Here is a 15466-nt window from a genome sequence, read left to right on the forward strand (position 1 = left end):
GTATAGTATTCAAATACGGCATGGGAGCATGATATATACTGATGTTATCATTCCGGTTTGTTCAGCCTTTAACACAGTCAGTGTATCCTAAATCCCACTTTCTTACAGTTTATGAAAACAAAATTCCCAGCAGTCTTATTTCCAACGGGGCGCACTCTTTGACCCAGTGTAAACGAAACTGAAACATGCCCCATGGCACATACTTAGACACAGCAAGTAAAGAAATCAATTCGATAGAAGAAAGAACACACCGAATAAAGTGGTATGTGCGAGAAATAAAATCACATTACCTGCTTTCAAAAACAACAGCAACAATAAGAATGATCATACTAACAAACAACAGCAAAAACAACAACAACAGCAATGATAATAATAATCATTATCATCAACATCATCATCATCTTGACGACGACGACGATGATTACGAACAACAGTTGCTCAGGTGTATGAGGCAGAGTGAGTGAACGACCCTGCTGTGTAGTTTACATACTACAGCACTGATTTTGCGTTAACCCTCGTGAACCCTCCGATATACTGGAGATCTCGAAACGAACTCATTACATTACATGCATGGAGGGAAATTAAATTGAGGTTACATCATGAGTAGAACATGATAAGCTCTGACTATTTTTGCTTTTGTGTTGATGGGTGAAGAATAGGACAATGTCAATAACTGCTTTGGGTTGAGACCTACGACACAGCTGTATTCTGTTCTTTGGGTTTTTTTTTCAGTGTCAACCAGGCCCGCGGTATTCTGACACTTTGGTCAAAATCTGTAACAAGTGAAACACACACACACACATACACACAAACAACAACAAAGCAACAACAAAACCATCACAGTTTCTTTAAAAATGAATTTTCTTCGCTAAGAGTAAACACACAAAGAAAAAAACCGCCACAATGAAAATCAAACATAGACAAAATTAGAAGAAAAAACAACAACAACAACAACACACACACACAAAATAAACAACAACCAAAAAACACATTCACATTTTTATGATAAAAGTTTCTTTAAAAAAAAGAATTTTCTTCGCAAGGAACACACACACACACACACACACACACACACACACACACACACACACACACACACACACACACACACACACACACAAAAAGAATGTATGGCACATGAACCCACAACACACACTCTTGGGAAATTATTGTCATTCAAAATAAATGAAGATCCATTCTCGCTCTGGCACTGGCGAGTAAGTGAGGAAACATGATCATTGCCTACGCCTGAGTTTGCGGCGTATTATTATCAACAATTTTTTTTCTGCAGAGGGATGACAAAAGCACCATGAACTCTTCAAGGAATGTTCTTCGTTTTCAATGCCATTCACGAGTTGTCGTGAAAAGGACATGCATCAGTCAGTACACGCCCCTTGAAATTGCGCATAGACATGAAGTTGAATAGAATAACAAAGAAAATCAATGCACGTAGAAACACACAGAAACACACGGAGACACAGACAGACAAGAAGACACATACACACAGCCACACGCAGACACACACACACACATACTCACACACACACACACACACACACACACACACACACACACACATACCATCCTCACTCCCACGCCCAAATTCTCTCACGCACTTGGCGCACTGGAAAAGAACCCACAGCAACGACAGTGTTGACCTCTGACATGATTTCAGAGAAGAAAATCCACTCTGATAGCTTCACAAGTATATAAGCAGGCACTCAATGCCTGACAAGCGCGTTGGGTTATGCTTCTGATCGGGCATCTGCCCAGTAGAAGTGGTGTAGCGTATATGGAATTGTCTGAACGTAGTGACGCTTTCCTGAGAAACTGAAACACACACACACACATGCACGCACGCACGGACGCACATGCGCACAGACGCGCGCACACACACACACACACGCGCGCGCGCGCGCTCGCGCACACGTAAAAACACACACGAAAGCTGGAGACGTGGAGAAAACAAAACAAAACTATCATCACTCGGTCGTCACTGAGGCATAAAGAAGGTAAGGTCTCAGGCGGGCACACAGCCAAATATATCTCAGGAGACTGCAGAAAAAACCCCACAAACCCCCACTCAGACGTTCGACACGACTTGTCACTCAGTGGCCGAGGACCTTCTAGGGTGGTACAAACCCAAAAGCTTCTTAAAGGCCTTCCGAAAGTCGTCGTTGAAGAGCGTATAAAGCAGCGGGTTCAGCGAGGAATTCACGTAGCCCAGCCAGATAATAAAGGCAGTCAGATGGTCGTCCATATGCGCGCACTTCGGACAGAGACTCCGCAGCATGTACATCAAGGTGAAGGGAATCCAGCACACGAAGAAGCAGGCCATGATCAGCAGCATCCTCTTCGTGGCTCGCTGCTCCCTCAGCTGGAAGCGACGCCTCATGCTGACGTTCATGGCACCGTTCTTGCTCTCCGAGGCTGCCGGCGACCAGGGAACGCTGAACAACGGCTTTCCCGAATGACCGTTTTCCAGATCCTTCGGCCGCTCGTCGTCTGGGCAGAAGGTGGAGATGCTGAGGCTTCGTGGAGGTAGTGAGGGCGGAGGGGGGGAAATGTTGACGCTGCGAGGTCTGTGACCGGCTTTGTCTCCGAAGTCCGCAAAGGCCGCGGACTGACTCTTCTTCATCGGGGGCAGCTGAGCGCGGGTATCGCACGCGCTGACGCTAAGCAGATCTTTGCGGGAGAAAGAGAACACGGGCGTGTCCTTGCCGAAAGTGTGAAGCACCACGTCCAGGCTGTCACGCCCTTGGTCCAGCAGAGGGTTCTCACAAGACTCCTCCGCCGTGGTAGGGCCTGGAGACACCTCACCTTCCCCTGGCTGTCCTCTGTCGTCAAGACCGAACGTCGGCCTTGAAGGTGAAGCTAGATCTCCGTTGTCTTCCTCCTCACCTACTTCTTCCCCCTCCTCCTCCCCCTCCCTGTCGCCCCTGTCCACAAAAGTGTTCTCCGCCATGAAACTGGAGGCGGTGAAGTCCCTGCTGAGCACGTGGTGATTGTCCTTCATGACGAACGTGGGGCAGTCCGTGTCCACGCGCGAGGAGAAATCCCTGGTGATGCGGGGCCTCTTCTTGAGCTGGTCCGCCTGGCGGTGCAGCACCACAAAGATCTGCACGTAGAGGAAGGTCATCAAGCACAGGGGCAGGATGAAGGACCCCATGGCCGAGTAAATCACGTAGCTCTGCGTGCTGAACAGAATGCACATGTACCGATTGAGGTCCTGGTCGTGGATGTACGACTTGGAAATCATGTCCCTCCAGCCGATGAAGGGGGCCAGGGAGATGACGATGGAGAAGAGCCAGACGAAGATCATGTAGGCCAGAGCCTTCCTGGGCGACCGCTTGTCGTGGTACCACATGGGGTACACGGTGGCCGTGTAGCGGTCAAAGGCGATGGTGCAGAGGCCCCAGATGGAGGCGGTGCAGTAGAGGACGTCTATGGACAGCCAAATGGAGCACATGGCGGACCCGAACACCCAGTAGCCCAGCACGTCGTTGGCCGTGGAGATGGGCAGCACGGTGATGGCCAGCAGCAGGTCAGACACCGCCAGGTTGCCGATCAGACAGTTGGACATGGTGCGTAACACCCGGTACCTGCGGGGGTGGGAATATATACATAGCATCAGCATCGTTAGTTAGTTTGTTTCATGTGTACATATTGGTACAAATAATGAACAATAAACAGGGGTAATTCTCTTCGTACACAAGGTACAATGGTACAATGGAATAACCTAGACAGTTCCCCTCTGTGTATGAAGAGAGTTACCACTCTTTATTGTTTGTTAATCGTTAACTCTGCTTACCTCATAGTTCGTTTTTTTTGTTTTGTTTTTTTCATTGGTACAGTTAGTTTTGACATGGTATATATCCATCGTTATAATCACTCCTGTCGCATTACATACCAGACGACTGTCATGTCTTATCCACCAGCATCGTTTGTTGTGTTATGTTGTACTGTTAGTTATGTCGTGGGATATACATCGTCGTGATCTCTTCTGTTGTACTATGCGTGAGTTTATACATCAGCGATATCAGTCGTGACAAGTCGCACACATCAGTACAGTTAGTTAATGTCGATTTTGTTTTTTGGCAACATTAGTATCACATCTGTTGCTGTGTGGGTGGATATATACATCAGTATCGTTAGTTGTTGTATTACAGACATGATGATGACTCATGACTTATAACACAGGCTGTTTAGTCCTGTCATGCTGCACACACTACCAGAGGTAGTTTTTGTCGTGGTAGTACTGTACATCAATATCGGACATATTGTGGCGTCGCTAATGGCTCATAACATTCAGTAACGACGCTTACATTAGCATTATTCACATTTATGATTCGTACATGTAAGCAAAATTAGTTCTGGCCCAGGATGACATCAACATAATCAATCGTTTATTTTTGGCTCCTCCAGGCAACACTTTGTACATGCATTGTATTATGTGCTATGTCATGTCACATACACCAAGACTATTCATTTAACGGTTGCTCACACAGCACCGAATTAAAACAGAATATTGAAAGGAGCTGTTTCATTTTTTTTAATCGTTACCTGACAGCGTGTACACACACACTCACGCACACACACACACACACACACACACACACACACACACACACACACACACACACACACACACACACACACACACACACACACACACACACACACACACGTCAGCATAATGAGTTTTGTCATTTCATTCAGGCTACAATGATTAATTCGTCCATGCATATCCATTGAGGTACGATGGCCTGATGGAGACAGCGCTTGCCTGCGTCGCGACTGTACCGGTGTAATGTCCGAAATCGCCCCTCTCCCCCTCTCCCGTAGGTCCACCCGGGGGACGTATCAGTGTCCTGTATCATCCCTCGAGGGACCAGTCAGTGTTCTAAACTGTCCCCCATGGGGCATTCTGGGACGTCCTCCACATGATGTTTCGGTCTTCTATCGACACTATCAGAAAACCTGTCCCAAAACGTTCTCCCCCATCCTACAAACACAAATCTTTCTGTTTTTATTTTATGTTTTAATACATTCCGGGCATATTTTAACATGTGTGTGCCTTATTATGACGTTTTGGAAGGTTTTCACTGCTGATCACTACTGTGTGGTCATTGCTGACCATTGCTGACCGTGTCCGTTACCATTACCCTTACCATAAGTTTGAATTTCCAGGCAAAGTTAGGAGAAAGGGTGAGACCGGGATTCGAACCTAGACCCCCACAAACACTTTACTGTCAGATAAGCATCTTAACATTCTGCCACCTTCATCGTAATTGTAAACACACATGCTGACAACTAACCACAACCCAAATTGTTCAGATGGCGTTGCTCTGTCAGGTTTGTCACGACGATTGTCCGATCTTTGACCGCTAACTTACATTGCTGACCACTATCAACCTGTTCATTTTTATTATTTCTGTTGTTTTTGTTTTTTTTGCTGTCCCATCTTCTGTGTTGTCTTAGTGGCATTACTCCACACCGCTCGTCCTCCCTCCCCCCCCCATCCCCCCCATACAGAGCCACACCCGGGTTCGCAGTCCAGTCGTCGGCAGGCTGTGGGGAATTATCGATGTTAGACCGCCACGAAAGAGAACTCAGAACTGTTTTAATGTCAATAGCTTATCAGCCCTAATGACATGGGGGTACAATCAAAACAACAACAAAATAGTTCTAAAAAAGAAAAGAAAAGAAGATTAAACGACTATTCAAACATACCATTTGTGAACGTCTATTCAAAACATACCATTTTTGAAATCCATTGATAAGGCATCTACATAATTTCGACCATCCAGTTTACGAAGTCAATTTCTTAAAGAACAACAGTGAGTGATGTTTTTTCTTCGAAAATTATATGCTTCGGCAATATACTTTGCCAGAGACTGGATTGATTTTTCTTGATGTATGTTAAGTACACTGCACAGATCTTCATTCTTTGCAGAACATGTTTTAAAGACAGTACTTTTTTCACGAATATCAGCGTACGCTTTGCAATGAAACAAGAAATGTAACTCATCCTCCTTTATAAACCGCACATCGGACAAGGGGAGAGCATGGATGGGTTAGTTTGAAACCAATACTTGTGAGCATATAAACCAAGAGATCTCAACCTAAACCTGGCTAAACTAATTCTATGCCACTTGTTGGTTACAACTGTGATATATTTTTCTATTCCAAAAACATTTTAAACTGATAGAACCAACTGTACTTTTCATTTGTTTCCATTTCATAATGCCAGTCTTGCTTATATGAAGCTATGAGTCTATCTTTGAATTCAGAAATAAGCCATGAAAGAGAGAGAGAGAGAGAGAGAGAGAGAGAGAGAGAGAGAGAGAGAGAGAGAGAGAGAGGGAGAGAGAGGCTTTAAAAATAACAACAGTTTGCTCTCTCTCTCTCTCTCTCTCTCTCTCTCTCTCTCTCTCTCTCTCTGTGTGTGTGTGTGTGTGTGTGTGTGTGTGTGCTGTGGAAGCTGCGATACGTAGCCTAGAATTGAATGTCTGGAGAAAGGGGGGTGCAGGGTAATGTGTGTGTGTGTGTGTGTGTGTGTGTGTGTGTGTGTGTGTTAGGGCTCATGTACGTTTATATGTATTTGATTGTGTTTTCATATATGTGAAACTGCATGTTTCTTGCATATCTGTTATGTATGTGTGTGTGTGTGTATTTGTGAATGTTTGTCTGCATGTTTTACATTTATTTGCTTATTTATCATCATTGTTGTCTTTTTGTTGTTGTTGTTGTTTTTTGTTATTGTTTTCGTGCGCTTAAATTTGACTTCATCAAGATTTTGCGCCTTATAAATATTATCATTATTATTATTATGTATTTATTATTTTTTAATTTTTGTATTTATTTATTTTATTTTATTTATTTATTTATTATCCTTTTTTTGTCAAGGCCTGACTAAGAGCGTTGGGTTACGCTGTTGGTCAGGCATCTGCTTGGCAGATGTGGTGTAGCGTATATGGATTTGACCGAACGCAGTGACGCCTCCTTGAGCTACTGATACTGATACTGTTGGTCAGACGTCTGTCTAGCTAATGTGGTGCAGTGTATATGGATTTGTCCGAACGCAGTGATGCCTCCTTGAGAAAATGAAACTTGAAACTCTAACTCAATTTTCATCCCAGAAAGGTACATCCGTGTTTTTTGTATGTTTTTTCCCCCCCTCCTTTTACAACAGTGCACAAAATAAGTTTGAGCAACAGGGAAACTAATGGAACTCCAAACCCCAAGTGGCCTAACCCCTGTCAAAACATATTTTCTCTGGCTATTCTCGTCTCATACACTCTGGCGTTGCAGGCATTGTTCTCGTTCACTATGTTCATGGGAAAATGGTGTTCCAGTCACATTAGTTTTCTAGCATCAGCATCATGGCAATGGCCATGGTTTTTTCCCCCCCCCTCTATGGACTTCCCGGATCATGTTTCTTGTGCTTTGCTTGATTTAATCATCTCGCCACCAGTGAGTTCTTCTCAAGACTACTTTTGTTTTGCATTCCTGGAAGATGAAGGGTTCAATGTCTCCTTGTTCTTACCATGTGAAGGGAGTGTACGTATGTGTACGTGGCAACTGTTGCGCATCAGCATGAGGAGACATGGTAATCTTCGTACGGGTGACATGTTTTGGGGCCTCGCTGCTATTATCTTTGGGTAATGTGTGTGTGGGGGGGAGGGGGTGGGTGGGTGTGGGTGTGGGTGTGTGAGAGAGAAAGAGAAAGAAAGAAAGAGAGAGAGAGAGAGAGAGAGAGAGAGAGAGAGAAGAGACAGACTGACAGATAGAAAGAGACAAAGACAATGGGTGCCTGTAATGGATTTGTGATGTTACTACTACTACTACTACTACTAATACCGCCGTTGTTGCTTCAGCTACCACCTTTCCATCAGCTTAGAATATTTATTCGAACGACAGTTGAATTGTTTCCATCTTTGAGACGAAAGACAGGACTGGCTTTCATGTGAAAGGTGGTCGAACAGCAGAACGAGGAACCAATACAAAAATGGTCACGTTTTTCATCTCCCTGAGGCTGGTCGTCCCTCTTCTGGAGCTGAAGAGAGAGGGGAAGGAAGAGAGAGAGAGAGAGGGAAGAGAAAAAGAGAGATGGAGAGGGAGAAAGAGAGCGTGAGGGAGAGCGAGAAAGAGGATGGAAAGGGAGAGAGATTGAGAGATGGAAAGAGAGACAGGGAGAGCGTAAGACGGGGGAGGGGGGAGAGAGAGAGAGGCAGATAGACTGAAAGTGTAAGAGAGAAAGAGAAAGAGAGAGAGAGAGTAGGCGAGGATAAAAAAACAAACAAACTGGGCCATTGTTTGATTTCCGATCGTGACCAAATGATTTCCATTCTCTCTCCCTTTCTTTTATCTGACATCGATCTTCGCTAACCTACTGCCCCCACAGCAATATCTGATCGCTCCGACGATGTCACAGGAATGCGCCGTTAATCGACTGGTCTCCCTCCTCTAGCCCCCACACACTCACCCCCTTCTCCTGACACCCTTTTTGTCCTCCCTCGTCTCCGATTTATCCTGGGATGACCGCTCCAGGCGGGGTGTCAGCCGGAATGAATCGGTTTTCTAGACATTTGTCGATTTCAAAATCCATTTCTGAATAGAGAAGATAACTGTGATAAGATATTAAGTTATGTGAGTATTTGTCAGGCTTGTCTGATGTAACGTGAAGATCTAGGTGACTCCAGAGGCTCAGAAATCTTGTAAGAAATAAGTGTGGGTGTTGAGAGCAGTAATCTTTCACACACACACACACACACACACACACACACACACACACAGACGCATGCATGCATCCATGCACACACATTAACAATGCTGTTGCCATGGATCAACCAAAAGCTCGACTCGACGAACTGGCTAGTGTTAACATTTAAGTATGAATGATTGGGCGTGCATAGCATTAGAGTGGAGTTACACAGCCAGGTATGTGAAAGTCTTAATAACTTTTGAAGAGTGTAAGGTGGAGATTTCTGCACTATATTTATCATGCGCAAGATGCAAAGACGTGATAGATAAGATAACTGGCTTTTGTTTTGAGCGAAACAATCTGAAATATTATTTCCTGATACTGTAAAAAAAAACAACAACCAACAAAACAAACAAGTTTCGAAATGATTTCCCTGTTGAAGCTTGTTCTTTTCAATCTGTCAATCATCGTAACAAACATAGCGAGAATTCATGATAGTTTACTAATGGATGTCTTCTAATCTCATTCCATGCCACCCTGACACCTATCCAGGCCCTTTGAAGATTAAAAAAAAGAAAGAAAAAAAACAAACAAAAAAAACCGGTCCCGTCTGTGCTGCAGAGAAGTGTGAATCTGATTTAATAACAGTCTTCAGACTGAGGGAGCCGAATCTATCAGCCCATTTCACCCAGGACAGATCGATAGCACAAGTCAAGATCAAATTGGCAAAGAGGGGAACGTTCACTCTGGTTGCAGGTAGCACTCCATTATGTCAGCACTATCTCCAGACATCGGGGTAGACCCGTTCATATATCTCACTTCGTTCTGTCACCAGTACTCGATTCGCTGAGCGTCCAAGGTTTCCACATTGATCATGTGGACGTGAAACATTAAAAACAAAGCAAACAAAAAAAGCACACACACAAAGCCACCTAAAAAACACCTGGATATTTTACGCCTCATTTCAGTGCAGTTGATATTTTCCTTCTTCTTTGCAACCCTTACTTCCTAATCAGGTATCCCCACAATGGATGGCTGTGTTAAATACATTCTATCCCCTCGTTACCTCTGCGTGTGTGCACACACACGAGCACGCGCGCACACACACACACACGTACACGCACACACACACACACACACACACACACACACACACACACACACACATATATATATATATATATATGCATATATATATATATAAATATTATATATAATTGTGTGTGTGTGTGTGTGTGTGTGTGTGTGTGTGTGTGTGCACACGAGAGCGTGTGCGTGTGTGTTCTTGATAAGAAAACAACACCATGAATTATTTCAGCTGAACACAGATTTAAAGTGTGGGCCAACCCAGAGTTCCTGGCTAAACCCTCAACTATCTGAAACAGAATCACATTATCAGCCAGTCTTCAAACGAAATGGCCGAATTAAGTGATTGGTGTAAAAGTGGCTTTGTTTGTATGTAATGAGAAATGATGTGTACGTGCAGAGATGTGTGAGTGTGTGTGTGTGTGTGTGTGTGTGTGTGTGTGTGTGTGTGTGTGTGTGTGTGTGTGTGTGTGTGTGTGTGTGTGTGTGTGTGTGTGTGTGTGTGTGTGTGTGTGTGTGTGTGTAAGCTTGAGAGAGTAAGGTAGGAAGAGAGAAAAAGAGATAGAGATTTGTATGTGTGTGTATGCATGAATGCGTATGTGTGCACATACATGAGTGCCAGCACATTAGAATGAATTTGTGAAAGTCCTGCTTTTGTTGCTGCCACTCATACCACACCAACTACTACTTCTACTACTACTACTACTACTGCTGTTGCTGCTGCTACAGCGACTACTGACATTGTTATTGATTTTGATGATGCTGATATTCATCGTACTACAAAACATACCACTAGGGTAGACGGATGGATGAGAAAAGAACGAAGAACTAATTGAAAAGTTGTCGCAAAACAGAGTTTTATTACACAGAAGGGTGAGGGTGAGAGAAAGACATAAAGAGAGACAACGAGAGAGACAAAGACAGAAACAGAGACAGATAGAGATAGAATCAGAGAAAGAGAGAGACAGACCCAGAGACAGAGAGAGATAGAATCAGAGAGAGAGAGAGGGACACACAGAGACAGAGAGAGAGAGACAGAGAGAGATAGAATCAGAAAGAGAGAGACAGAGACAGAGAGAGACAGAGACAGAGACAACGAGAGAGACAGAGACAGGGACACACAGAGACAGAAAGAGAGACAGAGAGAGACAGAATCAGAAAGAGAGAGACAGAGACAGAGAGAGACAGAGACAACGAGAGAGACAGAGACAGAAACAGAGACAGAGAGGGACAGGGAGAAACGAAATAACTATTTGATTGAGGGAAAAATGAATAAACACATGAGGCTTTTTTCATCATGCCCTCATAAAAGGGAAAAATATATCAAACTGTCTCTCTCTGTCTCTGTCTGTCTCACTGTCTCCGTCTCTCTGTCTCTGTCTCGGTTTTTCTCTCTCTGCCTTGACATTGATCTTCGCAAACCCATCTTCACCCAGATGTAATCTCTGATCGCTCCGATGATGTCACAGGAATGCGCCATTAATCGACTGGTCTCTTTGAGGAAGCCACTTGAGTGCTGTGTTCACCCCACCTCCACCCCCCTTCTCTCCATTCATCCTCTTCCCCTGACCCCCTTTTCTTCCTCCTGCGTCTCCGAGTTATCCTGGGATGAATGCTCCAGGCGGGGTGTCAGCTGGAATGGATCGATTATCTAGACGGTTGTCGATTTCAACACAGAGGAAGAGGAAGAGAGAAGCAGAATATAGTTGAAAGATGGTTAAGCCATGTAAATAACTATCTCTCTGCACTCCATTGCATTTTATTGTTGTTTTGTTTTGTTACTAGAGTAGTGTGGTGGTGTGGTGTGGTGTGGTGGTGTGTCTCGTGTCGTGTTGTGTTGTATTACGTGCGTAGTCTATAGAAACCAAAATAAAAAAAATAATATTGCTTTCCACAAAAAATGGCCTCTTTCAGTTTCTGTCCCATCATTGTATCGCCATGGTTGCGAATTGATTTCAGTGCATTGTTCTCAAACATCTTCTGTCATACTACTGCACGTAATGGTCAATATCCATTCCCACACAGACCCAATCGAAATTCTGATCACGCAACAATTACCCTCTGGCACTATGCATTCACTCGCATTGAACACGGAATTCCTTTGTTTGAACTCTGGCCATTGATTTTTTTTACGTGCATTCAATACTCTTTAATCTCATTTCCTGGCACAGAAGCTCCTATCTTTCATCATCAGAGCTCAACCTGTTTTGTGCTTCACCAGTTGTCTTGTTAAGAGACATTGATGTCTTCATTTCTAGAAAAAATAGTCCATTGTGCTCAAACAATTTCTACCGGAGCTTCTAAAGGTGCAGGTCTTTTGCCTACTTTTTTGTCACTAGCAATGCTTTTGTTCATCAAGCACACAGACAATACTGCTCTTGGTCTGTTTCACTTTGATGCTGTCTATTTTGTATGAGGCAAGGACAATCTGCTAAGTACAGAGACAATTATTAGAGATTTGAGAGAGCATGCTTCTATAATTCTGGAAGTGTAAATGTAGATTTAGTAGTGTTGGTACTATCCAAAGTAACAAAAGTTAGATATATCTCATCCTATGTGACAACAGCATTTTACGTTGACATGAGACCAGTTTACAGAAATCAAACTCTTCGGAAATTATGTGGTTCACATCCTTCCAAAAGTTATAGGAGGAGATCAACAGTAAACTGTGCAGAGCTTTCCTTTACGCAAACGAAAGGGTGGAAATTCGATTCATTATTATGAAAGTCTCTCCTCTTGCTCCGTTGTCAAGACACTAAGCATCACCGTATCTACTGTCAACGACAGTGTTGCGAAGCACAGCTCCAGCCTCTCGTTTCTCACCATTTCCATCCCGCTTTGCCTTCGTCCCTTCTTCGCTGCAAAGAAATGTAAATCTGATTCAATAACAGTCTTTGGAAGTGGAGCCGAATCATCAGTCCACTGCTCCCAGGAGATGAGAGGGATCGATGGCCCGAGTCAGGATCAGACTGGCTAAGGAAAGGAGAGGGGTCCAATCCAGGGCCTGGTCCATTACATCCCTGTTATCTCCAGACTCTGGGGTGGACCCGTTCATTGCACGGCTCGCCCTTTCCATCCCCACTGCCAACATGGCGCAAATCGCTGAGCGTCCTACTGATAAACTCAAGGTTGCCACATTGATCCCCAAGCAGCGTAACATTAACAAAAAATCCGGGAATGTTCACTCTCCATATGAACACGTTGCCGCTCTGTAACTGTCAGTGCAGCTGCAGATAGGTTCCCCTCCCCCGCCCCCGCTACCACCTTTCGTTCTTTGTGTGGTTGTCTTGGATACGTTCCTTCCCCATCACCGCCCTTGCCATACCACCGGAGGTATCACGAATGGTTTGCAGACCCACTTTAGTCTTGATTCTCGTTGAGGTCCTCAGGTTATTTTTAGCGAGAACCGCGTGTGCATGCACGTCTCCATGTCCTGTTGTTTTTTCAAGTCACCGAAATGCTGACTAAAAGCATTCACAGTTGTGAGTGACCTTACATGGCGTGGTAAATACTGCTGTGTAAAACTGTTCTGCCGTCGGCGTGGTTGTTCATAAAAGAAGGTACGAAATTACGTGTCTTATTCAGGTGGTGGTGGTCGAAGCTGTCGCTGCGAAAAACAGCTTTTATTCGATGTAAATTATTGCCCCTAACCCTATAGGGTTAAACATTTTCTTTGGAATGTCATGTGCAAACACAGTATAAGCTTTAAGCTTGTTGATGCTCTTTTGTCATTCATTGCATTGTAATCATGTGTATTGTTGAATAAAGATTATTTAAACCATATGCAAACACATATATCTTTTTTTTCTGGTGAAACCTGCCTATACCCTTTTTAAACTCATGCTCCAGTTTAATCAAATGAAATGTTTATCTGCATGTAGGAGCACAGATCTACCTGTACAAGGGCATGAAAAGCGTTTTCACCTTTCAGTACAGAGCATGCACAAGTAAAGTAACCTTGCTGAGCACAAAACACAGATAATTATAGGTATTCACCTAACTTTACAGACAGCACAGGTGGGGGTATTCACGTAAGCATTGGAATGTTCACCTACCTGTACAGAAGATACATAGTTTTCTTACCTGTTCAGACAATGCAAACTGGGTTGTTCATTTACATAAATAGATAGTCTCCTATCTTTACAGAAAGCACAGGTCTGGTTGTTAACATACACGGTGTTTTGTTTACATACCTATTCAAAAGCACGAAACGTCGTGTTCACACACACACACACACACACACACACACACACACACACACACACACACACACACACACACACACACACACACGCGCGCGCGCGCGCGCGCGTAGTAATGTTCGCATACCCGTTAAAGAAACGGAGGTGCTCACAAACACACACACGTAGTTATGTTCGCATACATTTTGAAAAGCACAAACTGGAGTTTTATTCCCATACCTGTTCAAGCAGAACAAATCCTGTTGGTCACCCACACATAGCGAGTTACGATCACATGCCTCTTCAAAAAAGCACAGGAAGGGGAACACGAAGTTAAGTTCTCATACCTGTTCAAACAGCGTAACATCGGGGCGTTTACCCGCACATAGCAATGAGGTGGTCACCCACCCACCCACACATAGAGCTCTGACCTTCACCTACCTGTAGAGAGCGCAGAGCACGAGCACGTTGCCCAGGATGGTCCACAGCGTGATGACGGCCAGCACCACCGTCACCACCACCACCCACACCAGGGAGGTGAAGCGCGTGGAGCACACGGGCCACGTGACCCCCCACAGCTCGCTGTGGTTGGACTGGCAGTCCCCGGACCACCACGTGGTCGCCGCCGCCGCCGTCGTTGTGGCCACCACGTTGAAGGAACGCTGGCCTTCACTTTCCACCTCGGGGACAAGGTCGTCCGGGTGAAGGTCGTCCAGCGCTCGGTAGGTCATGTTCGGGAGGTGCCTGCCTCCGCCTCCTCCTCCTCCTACGGGCCCGGGCCCATTGTGCGGGTGTGGCAAGTGGAACGACGTGGTTCTGTTCGTGTTCGTGTTTGTGTTCCTGGTCGCAGCGGCTGCCACCCAGGCTAGACTCAAACCCAGGCCTAGTAGTTGGGTTTCCATTTGGCTAACGGGGGTAGTGTCAAGGTAGCGCGACAGGCTGGGTTGGCCATGATTGCAGCGGGGTCGGGGGTTGGAAGAGAAGTCGTCATCAATCAGCGGGTGTCGCGTTTGACATTCAGTCTGCACTGCTCCCTCCTCAATCCACACGGCGTGACCCACTTTCTGCCAGACTCGTGTCTCCCGTCGGTGTTGTTAGCAGGCGTTTTAATTCGTTGTAGGGGGTGTTGCGTGAATGATTTTGTCTGCCACCTAGATTCTGTGGCATTTCTCTCTCTCTCTCTCTCTCTCTAGTATTGCGCTTATTTAGTGGCGGAGTTAGCAGTAAATGTCAACTGCAGAAATGTATCGGGGGGTCACAGCAAGTTTGACAGGGGTTTGAAACGGCATGCTTACGAGCATGACATATCACGTTTTTGAGTTTGGTAGTGCTTACACAATTAAAAAAAACAAAAACACACACACCTAAGTTTACGTCATTGTTTTGTTCATTGTTACAACATCTATTGTGGTTTGTTTATGTAAAAACGTCACTTACTGACAATGCTCACATATTTCTTTCGCTGTTTCTGCTGCTGCGGCTGTGTTGGCGC

At 44.8% G+C, this 15466-nt stretch overlaps 1 protein-coding gene across 4 annotated transcripts in view; it reads right to left on the minus strand.

Annotated features, from left to right (window-relative positions):
* Nucleotides 1–843: 843 nt before the first annotated feature.
* The window catches only part of LOC143293614 (octopamine receptor 2-like), a 186978-nt gene continuing 172355 nt past the window's right edge, over nt 844–15466 (minus strand). For all 4 annotated transcript variants that reach the window (XM_076604699.1, XM_076604700.1, XM_076604698.1 and 1 more), the window contains 2 exons: nt 14416–15466; nt 844–3602 (listed from right to left, as the gene is read on the minus strand). The exon at nt 14416–15466 is cut by the window's right edge and continues 518 nt beyond it. In XM_076604699.1, coding sequence (XP_076460814.1) covers nt 2105–3602; nt 14416–14876 — 1959 coding nt within the window. In that variant the 5' untranslated portion in view covers nt 14877–15466 and the 3' untranslated portion in view covers nt 844–2104. The remainder of the gene's footprint in view (nt 3603–14415) is intronic.

This window comes from Babylonia areolata, chromosome 19 (assembly GCF_041734735.1).
Source record: "Babylonia areolata isolate BAREFJ2019XMU chromosome 19, ASM4173473v1, whole genome shotgun sequence".
Classification (NCBI taxonomy): Eukaryota; Metazoa; Mollusca; class Gastropoda; order Neogastropoda; family Buccinidae; genus Babylonia; species Babylonia areolata.